General features: G+C 26.7%; 2 protein-coding genes across 3 annotated transcripts; one reads left to right on the forward strand and one right to left on the reverse strand.

Moving 5' to 3' along the window:
* Nucleotides 1-836: 836 nt before the first annotated feature.
* On the reverse strand, nucleotides 837-1649 carry LOC124912523 (protein LURP-one-related 8-like). The gene is made up of 2 exons (XM_047453160.1): nucleotides 1315-1649; nucleotides 837-1221 (listed from the first exon to the last, which is right to left on the reverse strand). The coding sequence occupies exons 1-2, from the start codon at nucleotides 1552-1554 to the stop codon at nucleotides 841-843; spliced, it is 621 nt and encodes a 206-aa protein (XP_047309116.1). The 5' UTR covers nucleotides 1555-1649; the 3' UTR covers nucleotides 837-840.
* Nucleotides 1650-21939: 20290 nt separating this feature from the next.
* LOC124912180 lies at nucleotides 21940-23805 on the forward strand. Of its 2 annotated transcripts, none has more exons than XM_047452742.1 (7): nucleotides 21940-22116; nucleotides 22200-22430; nucleotides 22510-22666; nucleotides 22811-22889; nucleotides 22977-23017; nucleotides 23193-23309; nucleotides 23572-23805. In XM_047452742.1, the coding sequence occupies exons 1-7, from the start codon at nucleotides 21954-21956 to the stop codon at nucleotides 23630-23632; spliced, it is 849 nt and encodes a 282-aa protein (XP_047308698.1). In that variant the 5' UTR covers nucleotides 21940-21953; the 3' UTR covers nucleotides 23633-23805. The 2 variants fall into 2 exon arrangements, with proteins under 2 accessions (XP_047308698.1, XP_047308697.1); XM_047452741.1 differs by lacking the exon at nucleotides 23572-23805 and adding an exon at nucleotides 23400-23499.
* Nucleotides 23806-24251: the final 446 nt, after the last annotated feature.

Consider the following 24251-nt stretch of genomic DNA (forward strand, 5'->3'; position numbering starts at 1 on the left):
TTATATTGTTTGTATATTTTGTTTTTGAAAAAAATTAACACCATTTCATTTGAAAGATTTCATTATATATATATATTTATTTTTTTATAAATCTTGACGTTATTTATGAAGAAAAATAGTTTATATACATTAAATACTTCTATTTTTTTCTTTTAAAACAACTTTAGCTGGTTCACCTTCAAGGTAAGAAATAATTTGTGGTATTTATAATTTGTCCTCAGATTTTTTTTTGTCTGCCTTATAATTAATATTTATTGTATTCTTTCTTAAATTATAGTATGGTGTTTCAGATCTGGATTATTTTTTTAATTGTTCCGGTAGAAGGCAATTTTTTATTTATTTTTTATTTTATTTTTTTGAAAATATGACAAAGATGATATTTGTGTCCCATACCAATCTCACCCCGATTCTCGTTATAAACCCATCGTTATAAACCCATCACAAATATATTTATTTATTTTTCATCTTCAGACACAAAAATAAAAAATATAATGAAAATGGTGCCCATATTTGTAAGGTAGTAAAAAAAATCCCTACTTTTCTAATATCCAATATAAATAAATAAAAATGATATAACATAAAGAAAGATACTCGAATCATTATACCACGTGAGAATATAATTTTGTATTTATTCTCATGATTTTTATTATTTTAAATTGCAACAATTTACATCGATATCTCAATAAAAAAAACAGAGAATCAAGCTAAAAAGAAGAATCTAGAAAAGTAGAGAAGAAGAGTTCAATTTTTCTTCTTCCATCAACTTTATTCCAAATTCTTTGTGCAAATTCAAATTACAAATCTAAACCCTAAAACACAAAGAACCCATAATCACAAATTTCACCAAATCGAACCAGTCATCTTCTTCGAAGATCCAAACATCTCATCAAGTAATATAACAAATGCCATAGCAACTGAAGATTCAATCAAATCATGTTCTAAAATCACCAAATTAAAAACATCAAACCCAATTGCCACACCATCAACAGCAACCTCCTTCTTCTTAATCTCAGCCACACACCGTTTCTTATCACAATCATAGATTGAACAACATCTCTTCATATAAGATCCATCTATTTTATAAACTAATTTTCCATTCTTCATCACATCAGCCAAACATGATTTGTTTGATAGAATACTTACACGTTTCTTCATTGATAATACATGATTCGATTTTGTTTCTCCATCATATATTAACCAATTCTCTGTTATGCTCAATTTCTGGATCATATAATGAACAATTGAAAACCCAGTTGAGAATATTGATCTAAACCCAGTTGAGAATATAGTTAGTAGAATTGAATCATTGATTACCTTGCGACGGAGAGTTAGAAGAGGTTTGCCGGAAGCGTCCATGAGAACGATTTCACCGGCAAATCCGTATTTATCGACCCGGAACATTAGATTTCCTTTGGAATCGAAAACAGTGAATCCATCGCAGTTTAGTAAGAGAGATTTCTTCCAAACTGTTAGCGATTTGCAATTTTCATTAGGAGATTTGGAAATTGTTGATGTAGAAAGTACGGTTCTGGCATTTGGATGCACTTTTGTCATTCTTGGTTAGTGAATTGAAGAAGAAAGTGATGATAATTTGTTGATGATGACGATGGGAGAGAGATGGGAGAGATGGAGAGAGATGGAGAGAGATTTGGAGAGATTTTGGTAAGAAAAGCCATGAAAATGGGAAGCTATTTATACAGGGGCAAGAAGGGGCGCGTGATAAGGACGTATCAAATCTGAAATGGGGCGCTAATTGGGAAATTTGCATAATTGGGAAATTTGAGTAAATGATTTAAAAAATATAGTAAATTGTTTTTGGTGGGTGTGAATAAATTAAATAGCGGTGATTCTTTTTTTCTGACGAAAATGTTTTATTGCGTCACGCCGCATCCCCGTGACGCAATTTTTTATTTTTTTATTTTTTAAAAAATTTTAATTATGAAATTTTTTGGACGAAAATACCCCAGCTGCGTCACGCAACCGCGAGATGAAAATAAAAATTTGGTTGCGTTACGCAAGGGTATAATTGTTATAAAAAAAAGAGGGTAACCGGCGCTATTTAAATTATGCACCCGCATTTTTAGTTATTCACTCGATTGGTACACAGAAATGGGAAGCTATTTAGATAGGGGCAAGAAGGGGCACGTGATAAGGACGTATCAAATCTGAAATGGGGCGGCCAATTTAGGGAATATCTTTTTATATTTATTTGAAATTTTTTTTTAAAAAATTGAATTGAATATTTTTTTGAATAATCTACTACTAAATTATAAATATCAGAATTTAGTTATTTCATATTTGACAAACTGGATGATTATCCACTATAAGTTTTATCATTAATGAAAAATCTAAACCGACCTTCAATTTATTAATTAATTTTATAATAAATTAAAATAATATTAAAAAAAATATTTGAAAAAAATAATAATATTCTTCGGTAGCCCCTCTTTTTCTTAGCCTAGTTGACCAATAATTATTTTTTATTTTTTTAATAGATAGATGAGTAGGACTCCATTTATACTTGACTTGTTAATTCAATGAGTGATGATTATATGAACCGACACTCTCATAATGTCTAGTGAGGGAGTGGGAAATTGAGAATGTTCTTGATGGTTTAGGCCTGGTTTGGATTATGTTATTTTAACAATTTAGAAGAAGAAAATAAATAATAATTAGTGATTATTTTTAGAAAGTGAAAATAATTTTAGTAAATTGACTTAAAAGATATTAATATATAATAATAAAATTAAAATAAAATGCATTTTAATATTTTAGTTAATTAATTGATATAATTAATGAGAAATGAATAAAATAATGATGGAGTGGTTGAAGTTATTTAAATAACACAAATTGATCCGGGACTTGGAGACTTAGAACCTTGTTCTTATAAATTAATGATAATTGGGTATCTAAAAACATGATGCTAGAGATATTTTTTGGAGCAACGTAGGTTAATGCAAATCAGGTTAAGGATAGTAATGGACAGTGTCGAAGAAGATCAATAGTTGGTTGGTCGATAATATCTACCGAACGAATTTGAATTTGTTGAATTTGAATTCATCGAATTTTAATAAAGTGAATTCGAATTGAATTTTTTACTTATTCGAATTCAAATATGGTTTTCGATTTAATTTTTTTTAATTGAAATTTCAACTCAAAAATCAAACAGAAAATCAAATTAATTTTTTATTATTTATTTTAATTATATTTTATATAATTTACTTTTTAAAAAAATCAAATTCAATTCATTAAATTCGATATTCAAATTGTTTAAAAAAATAACTCACACAAAATTGAATAAATGAACACCATACATGTGATGTTTAATAATTAACTAAAATATAATTATAAGTGCTTCTATTTTTACTCTTATTATTATTCAAATAAAAACTTATTATATTTATTTATTTATTTATTTTCAATATTCTAATTTATTTAGTTTAGTTATAAATTTGATAAATCAATTATATTATTATTAATTCAATTTATTAATAAAAGATTTAATATCAATTCAAGAATATAGACTTCATTGCTCTCTATTTTGTCTTTATTTGTTTACAAGTCTTTTAATTTCTATACGATTGTTACATAAAAATAGCTCGTAATCTAATATCAATTCAAGAATATAGACTTTATTGCTCTCCATTTTGTCTTTATTTACTTACAAGTCTTTTAATTTCTATACCGATTATTACATAAAAATAGCTCGTATAAATATATAACTTATATGATATTTTGAGGTACCCAAATTATGAGGGATATTGGAGCTTGAACATGAGATACCCATTGGAAACGATCCCGGGATAGTAATCATATTAAAGTCGGGTATGAAGTCGGTACAATACTACATTTTATTTAGTAATATAACCATTGTCATTCCTAAAAATAACCTTTATATGTAGACTGTAATATGATATATTTTAAACTTGTCTTTTGGTTGGTGTAACATGATTGCCTTGGAAAAAATAGTATGCCATTGTCTTTCATTAGCTCTACATAATATGATATATTTGGAAATGAATTGAACATCTTAAGACATTAAGCCTTGTTTGGATTGAATTATTTAAATTATTATTAAATAATTACACATGCATAGCTAAAAAACCGTCAGTCACTATCTGAATGACCAAACAATTACCAACTAACCAACGTACCAATAACTAAGATTGTTCGGGTTGAATAATGTATCAAATGCTAATTAAGTGTGGAAGATACAAATTTTTAAGAAGAGAGAATAGTTGGTTTCTTAGAGTCATTTCTCTTTTATATTAGGTCTTGTTCCTCCACTTATTTTATGGCGTTCTGGTCCTACGAGCACCTTTTTTCAACCTCGGAACGTATAAAAAAAGGGTATACAACAAAAAACAAGCGTATAATGGCTCATTCATCTTGAGTTAACGAAGAGTCGTCTGACTGCTCGATTACCGATGACCGAAGATTCGAAGAAGAAAGATTTTTACCCTTTTCTCTTCAATCCAACCCTCTCTGAGTTAAATAGGGCTTGCAGCAACAAAACTTATGAATGAATCTAATAAAAATATGTTAGTCTATTTGGCTTTTCAGATTATTCTTTCCTCCTAGGTGAAAGAGGGATGTAAAATGTTATTAGTGAAAAAATATATTTAGTCAAAAATAAAAGAAAAACAAATTAACATCTAAATTCTTGAGTTAACTTTTTTTTTTCTATATTTATTTTTGAAAATGATTATTTATGTGTCTCACATCTCATTCAGATAAATTCTTCTTTCAAGATTACATATTTTGCTATGAATTTGATTTATTTAATATATATATAAAAGAAACCAAATTCCTTTTTAATACTTTAGGATTAGAGGTTTAGGTGAGGATGAAAAGAAAGATGACGAATCTAAATTAAAAAGAAGAAAAAACATAAAGGAATTGAAATCTCACCAACAAGATGATTCTAAACACTATGAGATCAGAATCAGTTTAAGCAAATTTTGTCTATTTCTTAATGCTTATGCTTATTATTATTATTATTTAACTTTTTTTTCTACTAATTTCTCGAAGAACCTATTACACAAATTTAAGTATTTTGAAAGAGAAACAAAATTGATAATTTAAGATTATAACTCAGTAGTATTGTGATTAGATACAAATAGTGTAATTTGTTTTACAAACAAAGAATGAAAATTGGGCACTAAGTGTGATAATTATTATTTTTTCAATATAGAAAATTAGCCGAACTCAGACCGTTATAACATTCACATCTGTTTAAACATTTTAAGTGAGAATTGAACGTGAAATTTAATCCCTTAGTTAGTACATTTGTTGAATTTGTTATATAATAATTTATGCCAGTCTTAGTTATGATTCTAAAAAATTAATTTGACTAGAAATAAAAATGACAATAAAATTTAAAAAAATTATAATTTGAAAATAATTTATATGTTATAATAAAACAACAAAACTTATAAGAAATCATGATTTAAAAAATAATTTAAAATATATTTATTCGCAGTTACTCTAAGTTCCTAGATCACAAGTTTGAATTTTTACATTATTACCAATAAAAATGTTAACAAAAAATAACAAGATGCAAATATGCCTCTTAAGAAACTCAAAAGCCACCATGTTTCAAATTGAAGTTGTTTAAATGTTTTTGTTAAGTCGAACCCTCTATTCAATTACAATACATGTGGTGATAATATTTTGAGTACGAACAAAACACTCAACGAGTTGAGTGTATGATCTAATCCCGCGTGTTTACAATTTCTTAAAAACTGTTTATATAATTTAAACCATATAAATTTGTTTGCTTGTTTTGAATTTTTAAGATGTTAATTTTGAAATATCTGCCAATTTGTATCTACTTTTGGAATTAATGATTATGGAACACATATTTCAAAAAGAAAACCGAAAGAAATTGGGTGCTTGATTTGGAGTATAGATGTAATTGTATAACTGGAATTGGTAGATTGTGCTAAATAAAGTATTGATATAAGTGGTCTGGGTACAATTTAATTAATGATTATTTTGTGTGGCTGGAAATATATTCCCGGCTTAATGTTCCTAGATATTTTTTAGTTAAGAATACTAAAACAGAAGGATAAGCTCTTGGTTGGTCAAGGCCGGTAATTGGGACCCATTTCAATATCAATCATATATATAACTTTGTTTTCTAAAGTCTTTCAACTGTAATGTATTTATTAAAAAAAAACATGAATTTCTTATTTATGCCAACATTTTTAACCTCTACTTTATAATTTTGAATTTTACAAAAAATAAGTTTTGTTTTAACGGTTTTAAACGTCGTTAACTTATTATTTACACGATTTTGACTACTGAAATTCGATAGTCAAAATTCTTGATTCGCTAAAATTTAGTAGTTAAATTAATAATAATATTTTATTTATTTATAAATATTATATAGATAATAAATTAAGCGTTTGAAATTGTTATAACATTAACAATAAAGAGCCATAAATTGTAAAATTCGAAAAAACATGTCCGAAATTACAATTTGCCCCAATAAAAAGTATGTAACTCGTCCAATACTAAACAAGAAGAAAAGAGGCCGAGCAAAAAAGAAATGTGAAAAAAAAAGAGTTATAAAATCTAATGTCTTATCCATGAGAACAAATATGCACATTAATAAATAAAAAAATGCTCAAAATTTAATACTACTATTTGAAGATCCTTGTGATTATCCAATCCAAGTAAAGGGTTGTTTTAAGGATAAACTGAATCATGTAATTTTTAAGGAAAAAATTATCAATCATTTTATTAAAATTCTATAAAAACATATTATTATTGAGGGAATATAATAAGATTTGCCTATAACAAAGAAAAAATAAATAAAATTATATATCTATTTTCGAAATCACATATCACTACAAATAAAAACAAAACTCAATAATTTGATACCATTCATTCTGATATGATATTATTCTATATAAATTAATATGTGGAAAATAATACAGAAAAAATCGTAAATAATTTAATGAATACTTAAAAATTCATGACATTAAAAAATTAAGGAACGACAACAAAAATTTCATATACACAGTCAAAAGTAGATTTAAATTTCTAGAGAGAATAATCCTTAAAAAAAACTAACTAAATATATAATTATGTGTATTAACTAAATTCTGAAATAATTAGATTTTATTTTATCTTGCATCGCTAATCTAGTCCGAGGCCCTTGTTAAACCCGTATCCATATATCTAACCATTTAACTAAATTATGTGTACTAACTAATATTAATATTAAATTATGTGTATTAACTAATATTAATATTAATTTTATCAAGTTAAATGGTTAGATATATGGCGATACGAGTTTAATATTATCTGGTGAGTTAAATGGTTAGAAATAGAGAGGCTTTATTTTGGAATATCAAAGTTATGCCTTATCCTTGAGGCCCAAGTAGAAAAATAGAAGAGGCTTCAAGATAACAATACATCACTCATTTGGAGTATCATTGTTGGGCCTTACCATTTTTACTTGGGCCTAACTGTACCTATTCTTCAAAATTCAATTTGAAATCCCATGAAGTTCACCTTCTTCTTTATTTTTAAAAGTCTAATAGAAATTAGGATTGACAGACAATACTAACCTTAAATCTAACCTGTTTAGTAATTAAGTGTCAAAATCTTTAATCTAAACATGATCGGTTAATCTGTAGTTAACTTGTCCCCGATCTAATTGACCTGATTTAACTTGAACTTAACTCGATAAAATTAATATTACATCTCTATTTTAAATTAAAATGCATCAACACAAAATAACAATAAAATTAAATCGCAAATTAATTTAAACAAAATCTTAGCAAAAGAAAATTAAAAAGTGAGTAAAAAGACAAACACAAAATCCTATAAATAAAAAAAAAAAAAAAAAAAAAAAAAAGTAAAAAAAAAAAATAAAGTTATAAATAAGTTGATTGATTTTGACTGAACTCAAAAGTATATTATTCAAACCTAATTTAGAGATTGAAAAACATAAATGATATATTTGATTTGTCTTATAAACATTTGCCGAATAGATTTATTACAATAATTTTACGTAATAAGTTAACGCAAAAAGTTATAATTAAATACATTTTGCAAAATTACCGTGGGATGTAAGACGATTTTAAATTGCCATCCTCAAGTCCAGCCCAAAGCACCGGTCCAACTTCTCAAAATGTGCATGTACAAAGAGCATTCCCGATCAAGACTTGAGGGAATAGTTCAAAAGTCAGAAGGAATAATTTGAAAATAATGCAAGGTTTGAAGGCTATCTATTATTTTTGGGTTTAGAAATTAGAAGAGATGAAAAAGCTCACTTAGACGTATGTACTTGTACAACTAGCTCATTTAAACGTATATACTAATAAAAGATCATTTAAACATATATTCTATCAAAAATTGGCTTATTTAGCCTCTTTTAGTAATCATGATTAACTTTTATTTTTAAATTTATATATTTATTAATTAAATATTAATATATTTTCTCTCTCCTTCTTTTTCATTAATTAAACCAGATAATTTATTTTATTCTTAATTTTTTTTATTATTTTAATATTAATTTCTCTTTTATATATTATCTTCCATTTTATTATTAGTTTTTATTTCTCATATTGCTTAAATTCTCATTTTTGAAAAATATTTAACAATTTATTTATAAATTTTATGTTTTACAGTAATATTTTATTTAATAATTTTTTCTTTATTTAATTTAATATAAACAAAAATGAAATTAATAATTTTTTATTTAATTTTTATTCACGACTTATAGTAGTAAGTGCATTGTTTTGTCTAATATTTGATTATTACTCTTTTGGTTTGATGAATGAGTATTTATTATTATCCAATTTTTAATTTTTAATTAATTTATTTTTGTGTTTAAGATTTTTATTGTTGAAAAAATTTTCATTATTGAAAATATTTTTATTATTAAAAGGATTTTCATTGTTATATTCAATCATTGGCATGGGACCAAACAATTTTAAAATAATTAATAATTTATTTGAATATAAAAAAATATAAGAAAGAAGAAAAAATATAAAGTTAAAATAATTAATGATTAATGCTCATATATATAAAATAAAATTAAAATAATCAATTTATAAAAATAATAAAAAAGATAAAAAAAAATAAAGGATTCATTTATTAGTAATAAATGAAAAAGAATGAGAGAGAAAATATATTAATATGTAATTATGACATATATAAATTAAAAAACAAAAGTTAACCACGGTTACTAAAAAGGCGAGTCAATTTTTGATAGTATGTATTTTTAAATGACATTTTATTATTATCTAAATGAGTTTTTTTCATAAGTTTAAAGGGATGATAACGGAATAAAATGATAAATTATATATATATATATATATATATATATATATATATATATTCTCATTCCTCTTTTACACACAAAAAATACATCCCATAATAAATTCAAATTTATATATTTTACCCAATTTTTATTTATTATTTAAAATAATATAATATAATATTATTTTTAGAAATAATCAATTATATTTTGTAAATAACATATCAACAAAAATATTAACAAACAATGATCTTTATTATTAAATAAAATTTTAAAAATTTAAACCCTAAACAAATTCATACAAATAAATTTTTAAATTTTATTTAATGATTTAAAAAAATACATTTTTGTTTAATAATACATTTTTTGTATTTATTTATTTTAATTAAAATTTAAAATTATATATTAATAAAACTTATAAAAATTAATATATTCATATAATGTATTTTATAATTTAAATAATTTATTAATATTTAAAATTAATTTAATAATAATAAAAAATATTATTAATTATTAAATATTATTATAAATAAAAAAATAAATGGACTGGGCTTAGACTACCCACAGCAGGGTGTTAAATTTTTTCATTTAACACCCTGCCACGTCAGCTTAACACCTCTTTTAACACCCACTTTTTAACATGTCATACAGCAGCGTGTTATTCAAAGTATCAAAATTACTTTTTCACTTTCTCTCACTTCCACATCATTTAAACATATACATAATTTCATTTTTTTTAACCACAAACAATATTATTCATCACTTGATAAATCAAACATACAAATATTATTTAAAACGAAGAAGAAAACAAACACTCTAAACAAGGATGAAAGAGTTTGAAGATTTTAAAAGAAAGGTGATACAAACAAGGATGATAATATGGTAGAAAATTTCTGAAATTTTTTGGTGTCCAAATGACACAAACCAAGTCTCTATTTATAGATAGATCGTGAAAAATAAAAAATATTGATATAATTTTTTTTTTTTTTTATTGATCAATCATTATTAAAATGTATTTTTAAAATAAGAAAAGTAAAATCAAAAGTAGATATTATCCTGCCACATGGCAGGATCTCATTGGCCAAACAAAATTTGACACCCGTGTCAAATTTTGACACCCAAAATTTGACACCCAAAATTGCCCCCTGCTGCCTCCCACCCTCCTCTTTTGACACCCAAATAACCCCTCAAATACTCCCCTGCTGCGGCTGGTCTTATAAGCTGTAACATAACCATGATATCTCTACTGGACTCTTTATCTGTCAAAGTCCTACAAAACCCTAATTTATAACTATAAAATGGGACATGATTCCAAAAGAAAGAACCCACAATATGGCAGAAGCGGCCGCCGTTCTTTCTCAATCTCAATGTAGATTTCTCTCCTGAATTCCTTTCTGATTCATTTTTTTTTTTTCATTGTTCATAGTTCTTTTCTGATTTTTTTTCATTGTTCACAGTTAGATTACAAAGACTTTGGTGAGAGAGTTCCAATCAAGTGATGAAATGTGGGTTAAAGGGAATCATATACACTATAAATATAATTGATATATGTTTATGATGTTTTATATAAAAATTGTTTATGGCAAAAAAAAAAAGTTCTGTAGGGTCAAGTTTCTTGTCATACTCAATAGCAGCATCTAAGACTCTATGTGACAAGATCAGAAAAGGTTGGACTTTTAACTACAACAAATAGAAGAAACCATTATAGAGAAGATCGAAGCTGAGTTTGAAGAAAAAGATTATGTATATTTTTATGTAATTGTTTTCAAATTACTGAGAATGTGAAATTAAACAAGTTGATGGATTTATTGTGAGTTTAGTTTCAATGAATGATTGTTAATTGATTCAAATTTATTTGAGGTTATAATTTTTTAGAATAATATTAATAAGTTTAATAAAATGAAATCAGAAATGGAATGAGATTACTTTTATTTATTTAAAAAGTTAGGACTAGCTCTGGATTTAAATTATTATTAAAAATACATTTTGAAAGAAGAGTGTGTGGGAGAGAGAGTGAGTCCCATTTCATGTCAAAATTCGGCTTACAACTAAGAGTTACAACTAAGAGAAAAGAATGAAAAGTAAACAAACGAGAAATATGGGAATGATAATAATTTATTATAAAATAAATCTGATAATAATAATTAAATATTTTCGTTTGGCAATGGAGTAAGAGACATAATTACCATCATGTCTCATTTCAGTTCGATTTTAGAGAAAATTATTCCAAACGAGGTAAACCATTATAAATGGGACAATTCGAAATGATTACCGCGGAACGTTTTAAATTGCTATCCTTAAGTTCAACTCAAAAAACCTAGTTCAATCTCTCAAAAGACCCAAGTTCAAAGAGCATGCTCCACCAAGACTTGAGGGATAAAAACCATAATTCAAAAATCGAAGGATTAATTTGAAAATAATGCAATGGTCGAAGGATTAATTTGAAAATGATGCAATGTTTAAGGGATATTTTTTGTTTTTTGGTTGAGAAATTAGAAGAGATATGATAAGCATAAAAGAATGATCAGGAGTGTTCTTCCAGCCGGTTAACCGATTAAATAGTTCTGGTTAAGACTGATTTTGCCTTTTATTTTATAAATTGGTTAATCGGCCGTTAATGGTATCGGTTTTACCGATTCTGGTTCTACCGGTTTTAGTCGGTTCTGATCGGTTAACCAGGTTTAACTAGGAATCAATAATTCAACATTTATTTTTAAATTAAGTAATAAATTTATGAAATGATTTTTTTTAAAAAAATTATTATTTACACTTTCTTATTATACTATTGTCTATCATTTATTGTCTTTGTTATAATATATTTTATTGATATATTTAGGAATATGTTATAATATATAATTTTATTGTAACAATATAATATATTTTAGTTAGTTTTTTATATATTCATTGCGAAAATTCAAATTCATTATGTCAACTAGTCTTTGACCAACTAAGTATAAGCGAATGTCAACTAGTCTTTTGACCAACCGATAGAAGGGAAGTGAAATCGGTAAGTTATAATAAAATAATTGTTATCTGAATAAATTATTTCAGTTTGTTTTTAATTTATTTTTGTAAATTTTTAATAAACAAAGAATGATAATTTTTAGATTTTATAAATCCAATGTCATTTAATACATTTGTTATTTGAGAATGTCATTGTTTAGATGATTTTTTTAAACCATACAGATTTTTATTTAATTTACACACTTGTGTAGGTAAACACGTTTTAATAATCTCATCTTTATCGATCTCTTACCATCTCTTACTTTGAGTAACCAATATATCCATTATCATCCGCAACCAAACTATATATCATATTACAAACCTTCTCATTTCACTCAAAACATTCATCTTTATTGACCTCTTACTATCTCTCACTTCGAGTAACCAACATATCCATTGATACCCACAATCAAACTATATATATATATATATATATATCATATTACATACATTCTAATTTTAACCAACCAACGTATCCCTTATTTTCTGATCGAACTATTATTTAAAATATTTTGCACCACAACCATCTCATCATTACAAACATTTTCTCTTATCAGCATCACTTTAAGCAACTATTATATCCCTTATTCCCCAATCGAACTATCATTTTGAGCATTTTGCACTACAATCAATATCTCATTATCTAATATATTCCAGTTGAACTATCGTTTCGAGTATTTTATACCACAACCATCTCATATCATTATAGACTTTTCCTCCTACTATCCTCACTTCAACTGACCAATAACCCTTAATTTTCCAACAATCTTAGAATATTATAAACCTTCTTAGTTTAGTCAACCCAACACTAATTAGACTACATTCCCTTAATTTCTCAACAATCTTATCATATTATAAATCTTCTCAGTTCAGTCAACTCAACACTAATCATACTACATTTTTACCATTTTGCACACAACCATTTCATCATATTACAGACATTCTTACTTCGGTCAACTAATATATCAGTTATTCTCCCATTGAACTATCATTTTAAGAAATTTGCACTCTTTCATATGAAATTTTATAATTATTTTAAACTTGCACCTCACGAGATTCAAACTCTTAGTCTTTATTATTAATTATGAACATTTAACCATTACACCACTTAAGATTGTTGATTTATTTTATCATTTTATGTATGAATATATAATTAACATTTAAAAATAAATTACTCAACTTATAGTAAAAGAACAAAAAAAATTATTCTCAAAATATTATTAGTTTAGTTGTTTCAAATGTTGAAATTATATTGATAGAAATTGTTAGAATAAGTTAAAAGAAGAAAAAGAAAGAATTAATTAAGATTAAATACATTAATTGATTAAAATGAACTTAGGTGAATAAAACTAAGTTTAATCAATACGACATAGTTTTGATGATGAATTCATAAAGTGAATAAAACTAAGTTGTGCAAATATCTTGCGCAGGGTACAGCTCAAGAAGCGCGAGTAGACGTCTCACTTCGGGAAAACCTCATAGTCTCAAGAAACGTAAGAAGATGTCTCAATTCAAGAAGATTTCTCAAGATGAGAAAGTGCAAGCAGAACATCTCAAGTTGAGGAAGCGTGAGTAGACGTCTTAGTGCAAGTAGACGTCTCAAGCTGAGGAAGCGCGAGTAAACATCTCACTTCAACAGACGTAGTAGTTTGAAGAAGCGCGAGTAGATGTCTCACTTCAACAGACGCAATAGTCTGAAGAAGCACGAGTAGATGTCTCACTTCAACAGACGCAGTAGTCTAAAGAAGCTCGAGTAGATGTCTCACTTTAACAAAAGTAGTAGTCTGAAGAAGCGCGAACAGATGCTTTGCTTCAGCAATAGTCTGAAGAAGCGCGAGCACACGCCTTGCTTCAACAATAATCTGAAGAAGCGTAAGCAGCAGTCTTGCTTCAGCAGACGTCTGAAGAAGTGCTCTGCTTATCTTCATAGCTCATCAGCATAGTGGACAACATAGTTGGTTATAGGCAGACTTCCTAGTCAGCTTATTACAACTACCACCTAGTGCTCAACCATTAGAAAGTCAACACGTATCTACAAATTAGAGTCGACCGCTGCCAACATCTCAACATCAAAGTACAACGTCAAATCCCTAGACTTATAAACGGAGGACCCTTGTATTTCCGGTACGGTGGATCCCCAAATTTTTGGATTTGAGATACGACAAATCTTTCCCGGTCATTTCATAAGCCAAGATTCAGAGTCGACCGTTGCTACACTTCACTATAAAAGAGCTTCAGAGTACAACAGTGACGACACTAGTTACAATTCTGATTTACATAAACTCTAAGTTCTTACTCTCTCTTTACAATAGTGACGACACTAGTTACAATTCTGATTTACACAAACTCTATGTTCTTACTCTTTCTTTAATTTTAAACGCATACAGAGAGCATATTCATTATCGTAAGTTGAACAAAAAGTTGTCTATTCAACAGAGTGAGTGTTAGAAGTTCATAACATGCAACTGTTAAGTCCTGAGTTCTGACTGGGTTTGTATAGGTGCTATATAAACCAAAGTCTTCTTGTGGAATCTTTCTAGAAACAGAAGAAGGGGTGACGTAAGTGTTTTTATCTCCGAACATTCATAAAATTCTTTTATTATTTACTTTCCCATCTTAACGTCTTGCATTCGTAGCTTCAAATCTAGCGAGCATTCCGCACTTGAAACCGTTCAAGAGCTTGCGACAATTTGTGAAAAATAGAAACAGATTTTAAGTCCCTAATAGGATTAAAACTGAATTGAAAATCAAGATTAACACAACAACATTCAACCCCCTCTGTTGTTGTAATCGATCCTAACAAAAATATTGTACGTTAATCTATTTTTATTTTGAATTTGAAATATAAAGTATTATTAGACTAGTTCGAGACTTGTGTATGACATTTAATTTTTTGATTTAACAATTTTAAGTTTTGTGGATGGGTCAACCCACGACCCGATCTAGTATCCATTTATTTTCACATACATATTCAAATTAACCACAATTTTCTATTCGAAAATCCAAAACTTTGAAATTAATCATTAATATATATATTTATATATATATATATATATATATATATATTATTTGATGTAGATGTCATTTCTTAGCCATTGTTAATGCTAAAAACAATCTAATAGTGGGTTTTTAGCTACAGGGGTATATATTTGATTAAAATAAATTCCATATATTTTTTTTATTATATCCCTTTGCAACTAATCCTTTTTTAAAGCTTCCATCATCATTTAATTTTGTTTCATTTACATCCAATAGCTAGCCTTTTTCCCGTAAGTAAATAAGTTATTATTGCCCATTATTGATTTTGATGTAAAGCATTTAACTCTTCATCTATGGCTTGAAACAATTGTGGTTGTAAAATTACTTTCTTATACATTCTTGGTTCAGCAATTTGTTCAATATTACCTAAAAAAGAATATGGTGAATAATCATTTTTTTCTCATTTTTTTCTACTTGACGTGCAACATAATCTTTTATCTAATTCGGTTGTTTAGTACCTCAAAAACTTTTTAATGATGGAATATTTATTTCATTTTGAACACTTGAAAGTAATTTTTCATGTTTGAACAAATGATTAAGGATTGTGATAATCTTTTTTTTGTGTGTATATTACAATCCTGAAAACTTTGTTCATGATTTTAAAAATTATGATGATTTGAATCAATGTTATATGATTCTCGATCATCTAGTTCTGTATAAAAAAAATAAGGTACGTCATGTGTTCTGTTTTTGTTTAATTTTTTTTAACAAGATAAATATTTTCATGAAAAATAATGTCTCTAGAAACCTAACATTTTTATAATCAATATTATATACAATGTAACTTTTTTTATTTAAAGAATATCCAATAAAAATACATTTATTAGCTTGATATAAAAACGTACTGTGATTTATTTGGAAGAATGTTAGTAGTGTAACATAAACCTTCAAAAACTTTAAATGACATATAATCTGTTTTTTGCCACGCAACATTTCAATTGACATTTTTTCATTTAAAATATTTGTAAGAATTCGATTTATAATGTGTTGAATGAATACTACCAAAATTTAGATTCTAAATTAGAATCAATCTAGAAGATCTTGCAACTTAAACAATGTTTTTGAATTTTCTCTCCACAACTATATTTTGTTGTGGTGAGTAATGACAAGTTATTTAATGAATGATTTCCTCAAACTAGACAATTTAGAAATTTTTTATTAAAAATTTAGTAACATTACCTGATATAATTGTTTTAATATTTGAATCAAATTAATTTTTGATCAAAGAGAATTTATTTTGAATATTCTCAAACCCATTTTTTTTTTTGCTAGATATGAGGTAAATACATGCACATCGAGAATAATCGTCAACAATTGTTAGCATGTATGGTGAATTTAAAATTGATTCCGCTCAATATGCCCCCATAAATTAACCTGAATTAATTCAATTTTTGTTTGTTTTAGAATTACTACGAATAAAGGAATCTTTGCATATTAGCAAGAGCACAAGTTGTACAATGAACTGTTTTATTTGAAAATTCTAGAAATACTAGTTTTAGAACATCATCTCTAGGATGTCCTAATCGTTTATGAACTAAACATAATAACAGAATTAGATGAATACGAAATAACACAATCATCCATACTATTTATAATTGGCCTGTTTTCAATGAAGTAAAAATTCCCGATTCTTTTTCCTAAGTGCACCTTAAACCTAATTTTAAGGTCATGCAAAAATGACATTCATACTTTGAGAAATAACAATTTATTTTATTTTCTTTAGTCAATTTAAAAACTGCAACCAAACAGTAGAATTTGAAAGAACTCTTTAACAAACTCTGCTCATACCGATAACTGCATCGACCCCATAAACCATATTATTTTAGTAGAGTCCGTATCTTAATTTGTCATATTGCTCCTTGAGAATGACCATCTCAACGGTTGTTCCTACTCTTACCGGAAACTTTATCGACCCCATAAGCCCTGTTATTTTAGTAGAGTTCACATCTTGATCTGTCATACTAGGAGCTTTATGAAGCTTCCCATGCCCTTAAATTCAAAGGAATCGAGCCTCAAACAAAACTACAAAACCTATAATTTTGATGTTCTTGAGGACCATGAAACTTAACTCGGGTCTAGCTAGAACCGTGCGTTCTTCACGCCTAGGACCGACAAAAGTTAGTCCAAGGCTGACTCAAGACCAAGGGACATCAACACTAGGACGAGGAAGATCAGTCCAAGGCTAACTTAGGACCAATAATTCTCGCACTCGATTGAGAAATACTGAATCTCAACCGAGGACTTCAGCACCCCGACTGAGGATTTCAGCACTTTGGTCGAGGGACATATGCATCCAACCTAGGATGTTAGCACTTCAACCAAGGGGACTAACACCATAGTCAAGAATTTTCGAACCCTGATCGAGGGTGTTCCGACCCAGGACCAAGGGTTTTAGTCCCGCCGATAAAAATTATACCTAGGACCAAGGACATCGGTCCGTTTGGTTTCATTTTTAAAATCATAAAATTATTTTAGTATTTTTGGGATCTTAAACCATTTTCTAAAAATCTCAAAAAATAGAAAATGATTTCAAAATATTTTAAGAATATTTAAAAAAAAACTATTTTGATAAGGGATCGTTTGAGATTTATTTTTAAACCATAATGCCTTTAAAGCTAATGTTCTTTAGGTACATTCTTTCCTAGTCAACGTCATCAGCTACAGATATCAACATTTAAATATTGTTCTTACAATTTTGAATACACAAAAACTTGTGTATGTCTAAGATCGAAAAAATAATTGGTTAAAATAAAATGTTATACAACCAATTTTCAAAAGCCAATATTTTATAAAGTAGAGAATATTTTTTAACGGGTACGGAGGACATAACGCGGAAGTCCTTTCCCGAGTATCACCAAGTTACGAACCAAAAATAAACTATAGTTAAAAATACATTTGTACACGTAAGCCGTTTTTATTGATTTTAAACTAAAACTCAATTGACTACCCTTTATCAATAAATAGTCTTTTAAATGAATTATTTTTAATTAATTTTAAAAAAAATTTCTTTAATCAAATTTTTATTTGATTATTTCAAATCTAAAAGATTAATTGAAATTTGATTAGAATTAATTATTTTTATAATTAACTTTTACATGTTAAGACTAATTTCATAAAATTTTAAAATAATATTTTATTTAAAAAGATTTCTAACATGCAAACCGATGTTAAATTTTTTGAATCTCGAACTTTTTTGTGACAATAGTTTTCTGGGATTACAGAAACGATGGATGAAGCAAATGTTTTGGTTCCTCAAACTTTTAAATAGAAAAGTTGTGAAGTAAATTAATTGAGAGAGTAAGTTTTTAGGTATGGAATGTATATACCGATACTATACCGAAATCAATGTATATCGAAATCAAGGTACGATAAATGTATAAATTTTTCCTAGACTGAAGTTTTTAATAAGGTAGAAAGTATGTATAAAAAATGAACGTATATATCGTAACGAACTATCCTATATGTAATATGAAAAGTGAGTTTAAATAAACAAATTCTTTTCTACATTATAAAAATAATTAAAACATATAAAAAAAATATGTTTACCAAATGTATAGATCTACGAAATATTATTTACATATAAATTTTTAACAAATAAATTATTTTTTAACAACTACAATTGGGTAAGTATTAATTTACTTATATAGATTTTAAATCCATTCAAAATTTAATAATAAATTTAAACCTATTCAATTTTTTTCCTTTATTAATAGATATTACAGATATATTCAAATCCATTCAAATTAAATTTAATAATAAAGTTAAACATATCTCCAATTTTTTTTGGTTAGAATTCAAATGAATACCTATCATCTTATTTGATCAAATACCTATAAATATCAATAAGTATTACATGAAATTATACAAAAGAAAAGAAGTTATTGTCTCACATATACATTAAGAAAGATGAGTTATATTCTAAAAATGTTTTTATTGCTTATCATTGTTGTTGCTGCTACTCCATGTTTGGTAAATATTTTATCCTTTATATATTTTTTTTCATATTTGGTGTCTTTTATCTCTTTTCTAAATATAAATTGTATTCATCAGAAATTTCAACGGTCGAGGGAGGACATTCAGTAGTGGGTGCAAGACTATAAATGATTGTAGGTCTTTAGTACCATGGTGTTCACCAGGTACACCCTATTGCAATCAAGGGTTGTGTTCGTGTAACTCTAGTGGAATTAAAACATCCGCAGATCCACCATCATCGTGAACAATTGATATTTAGGAAATGTTGAATTGAAATATTGTGTTTGTATCTTTGACAAACCAATTAATAATATCAAATAATATTGTTGAATTGATATTATTCCTCTTTTAAGCTATTTGAATCATGATATTTACAAAGTTTATCACTAATGTTAAATTTATGAATGTATTAAAAATATGTTAGTTTTTGAAAAAAAGTTCATTGGAAATCTTTTCTCTCTTGAAACCTAGATCATTTCGAAGTATTGACAACCATCAATCCTAATGTGTTCAAATTCATTTTTTTGAACTTTCAATTTAGCTCATAAACTTTTATTATTTTTAGTCTAACCCATCAATCCTAATGGAATAAAAAGATCTATTCAATAAATTAAAGCTCAAATAACCTTTTTTTATTAAACTATTTAAAAAAAAAAAATCTAAATAACCCTGTATCAAAGAAACCCATAATATATGTAGTATGATATATTTTAAACTTTTCATTTTGTTGGTGTCATTCTAGCATGTTTGCCTTACAAAAATAGCATGACAATATTGTCTTTCATTAACTCTTCCTATGGTATATTTGGAAATTAATTGTATATTTTAAGATATTAAGTCTTATTTAGATTGAGTAATTTAAATTATTTTAAAATAATTTTCTATCTTTTTTTTAATCATTTTGTTAATTAAATTGTTTAAATTATATTAAATATATATATATGAAAGATAAAATCAAATAACATAAACTTTATAAAATTCCAATGTTAATTTATCAACGTTAATTTAAAATGTTTTTAGTGATAAAATTTATTTTAATTAAAAAAATATATTTGAAAGGCAAGTTATTAGGGTTAACTTTCTTTCCATATCTATATTTGGAAATGATTATATATATATATATATATTTATGTGACTGTGAGTTTAAACAAATAAATATTATTTAATTATTTAATATTTATTTAATTAAAATATATATATATATATATATATATATATATATATATATAACATTATTTAATCTAAATTAACATTTCAATAAAATATTTTAAAAAATAATTTAATGTAAAATAAAAAAAAAAAAAAATCGTTCAAACCCAATTCTAACTTCATACAAAAAAATATTTTAATGTAAATTAAAAAAAAAAACGCTCAAACCCAACTCCAGCTTTATAATTGAGCGTTTTCAAATAGGACTAATGGTTGTTTTTGATATTTTTGATATTATTTGTAGATTAATATTTAGATTTATTTTATCTTATTGCTTGAATGCTTTGATCAAATATATTATTTGATAATTGGTTAATTAAAATTTCCTGATCTCCATGATTATCATTGTTATTCATGCTCTACTTTATTATGAATACCATTGTTGCTAATCTCACTTAAAGGACTAGACTTTAGATTGAGATAATTCCAATAATGTATTTAGGTTTTAAAGTATAGATAAAGAAGGACAAATATTAAGTCTAGTTTTCTTCTCACAAACTTGTGAAAACTTCTTCACCATGAGGAACTAAATGACTTGAAGATAAAAAGACATCACTCATTTGGAGTATCAAGTTAGGCCTTATCCATGAGGCCCAAGTAACTAGAAAATACAAGAGATTTGAAGATAATAATACATCACTCATTTGGAGTATCAAAGTTGTGCCTTACCATTTCTACTTGGGCCAACTTCACCTATCCTTCAAAATTCAATTTTAAGGTTGAAAAGTATAAGGTTACAGTTCAGGTTTGAGTTAGAATTAAAGGTTCTGGGTAGACACGTTGACGTGTTGTGCGATACTAACCTCAAATTTGATATGTTTTTAGTAATTTGTGTCAAAAAATTTAACGAATTTGATATATTTATTTGTACGAACTTAACCCGATTGATTTAACTCAACTCGAAACTAACTCGATTTAACCTGATATAATTAATATCACATGCATCTTGCTATTTCAGATTAAAATAAAATCAACACAAAATAACAATAAAACTAAATCACATATCTATTTACACAAAATTCTGCACAAAGAAAATAAATGAATGAGTAAGAAAAAAATAAATATGAAACATTACCAAACAAAATTATAAAGAAGTTGACGAGTCTATTTTAGATATTTCAAATAGACTCAATTTTGACTTGTTTAATGATATCGTTAAATGTGTGAAATTCAAAAATATATTATTCATACCAAACCTGATTTCACATTTGTGGTTTATTTTTATAAATTTTAAAAATTTGTACAAAATTTGTCATTATCCAATTTCAATTATTATTGAGAGAGGAAACAGAGACAGTGAGACCCAAGTTACTTTCTTTTTCTAGAGGTGGAATAAATCTTAATTCCAAAGAATATTCCCACATAACCTTTTGAAAATTCTAAGAAGATAATAATACATTTCTTGTCTTCTTCCTCAACTATATATATTCTACATTAATGCAGATTTCGTAAAATGGCTTCAACTGTAGGACTAGTCCCAATAACAAGGGCATATCTAGCTTCTTACTACGAAAAGTATCCTCTATCTCCTCTTCCCCATGATGTCTTTCGTCTTACAGCTCAGATTCGCTCAATGTCCAACCATTTCTCTAAGGACTACTTGCCCCTTACTCAAGGTCACTTTTCTTTTTCTTTTTTTCTTTTTTTCAAATGATCCGGAGCGAAAACTCGAAACCATGATCTGTTTTTTGGGTTGCAGAGGAAAGTATACTCTTACATGAAGCTGATAAACAACCTCCTGTTATAATTGATGAGAACTTTTGGAAGAACAGAGAGCAGATTGAGGAAATTATATTCTTGTTAGAACAAAGCCCACTTCTTGATGATGAATTTGGTATTGTTTTGGGGAGATGGAAAAGTAAGTTTGAGAAGACTCTTGAGAAATTGAAGTCTTCTCAAATTAGGAGTTCAGAAATTGTTTTCAATTCAGGTTATTCATCAATCCAGTTTATTTGATTTAGAGGATTATTATTGAAAGAATATGTAATTATTATTATTGTAAATTGCAGTTATGAAGTATATGCCTCAAGATATTCGTGGTGCTTTAATTAGAATACAAAGAGATAGGTCTGAGAGGAAGAAGGAAGCTGAAGTTAAAGCTTTAGTTCATTCTGGTGGAACTATACATCAACGTTATTCATTGCTATGGAAACAACAAATGGACAGGTTTATGTTTTTTTTATCATTACTTTACCTACAATGACGATGATTGGAGTCACATATGACACAATTCAAAGTTGGAGCCTCGTAGAAATCGGGCATTTTATACATACATATTACTATAGAACTGAGGTGAGTATATATATGCAGGAGGCAGCAGTTAGCTCAGCTTGGTTCAGCAACAGGTGCATATAAGATCATTGTGAAGTATCTAGTAGGAGTTCCTCAGGTATTTTAAACTTCATTTATTAAACAAATATTGAATAATATTATTTGTATCATTAATACAAACTTCTTGCTAAATGATGATCAACAGGTTTTGCTTGATTTTGTTAGACAGATCAATGATGTTGATGGGTATCTTCTTTCCTTTGGAATCTCTAACCTAATTAGACTAAAACACATTTCTTTATAAATCACGATTTGTATTTGTGTGAGATAGTTCATGTAGTAAAAATCATATTGGGTAGTAATCTAAATGATAATACCTAATGTCGGTCTTGATCCTATCAATCAAAATGTTTTTTATTAGGCCTATGGTAGAGCTACAACGAAGATATGGACCGCCCCTATATAGTCTCACGACGATGGTGCTCAATATCCGACTTTTTCTTACGCTGTGGTGGCAACGATTTGGAGAAAAACAATTGTGAGATATTAATAGTAGTAAAAAAAATTTTGTTGGAAGATGAAAAAAAATATGTTTTTGTGTTGTTTTGAATGCATAATAAACTTGCAGAGAGAGCCATCAAATAACAGCTCTAGAAGAAGCAATTGATGTATATACCAATGAGTTTGAAAATTTAGTGACATTTTTTGGGTAAATTTCTTGTTTTTTTATCTTCATGTGTACTATTTACTTTAGGAATTTACTTTTGACCATTTTTTATTTTATTTTACTACCATTACAGAGAGGTATTTGCGGACTCTCCTTTCTTTATCACGGCAGAAGCTGCGGGTGCAAAATCTTGAAAATAGTTGTATTTATTAATTAATACTGTTTTTTATTTTTTTCAAAATTTCAGGTATTATTATATTCATTTTAACATTATATTTATGTTTAATATGTTGATTGATTGGATTGTTAAGATATTATTAGTTTATCTTTATAGGATTGGAATTGAATACAATTCAAATTGTGAAGAGTATGATATGGAGTTGTTTTGCAAAATTGTAGGCGGTTTGATATATCAAAATGCATAACTAAACAATATAATAAAAAACTGTATATAAATTAGTTTAGTGTAGAATTTTATTTTTAAAAAAAGAATATTGTTTTAATGTTCTTATTAATATTTTACGTATCATAGTTGAATGGTGAAGAACTATTAAGGTTGAGGATCAGATATTCATGTATCAATTCTTAATATAATAAAAAACTGTATATAAATTAATTTTCTGTAGAGTTTTTTCTTAACAAAAGAAGATTTTTTAGTGTTCTTATTTATATTTGAATAGCCAAAGACTTGAACTATAAAGGTTGATATTCATGTATATATTAATTCTTAATTTCAACAAATTTTACAAATAATATTTTCATTTTTAATTATGTTAGTTTGGTTTAACGGTTGAATGGTCAATAAACCGATGA

The sequence above is a fragment of the Impatiens glandulifera genome, chromosome 8 (assembly GCF_907164915.1).
Source record: "Impatiens glandulifera chromosome 8, dImpGla2.1, whole genome shotgun sequence".
NCBI lineage: Eukaryota > Viridiplantae > Streptophyta > Magnoliopsida > Ericales > Balsaminaceae > Impatiens > Impatiens glandulifera.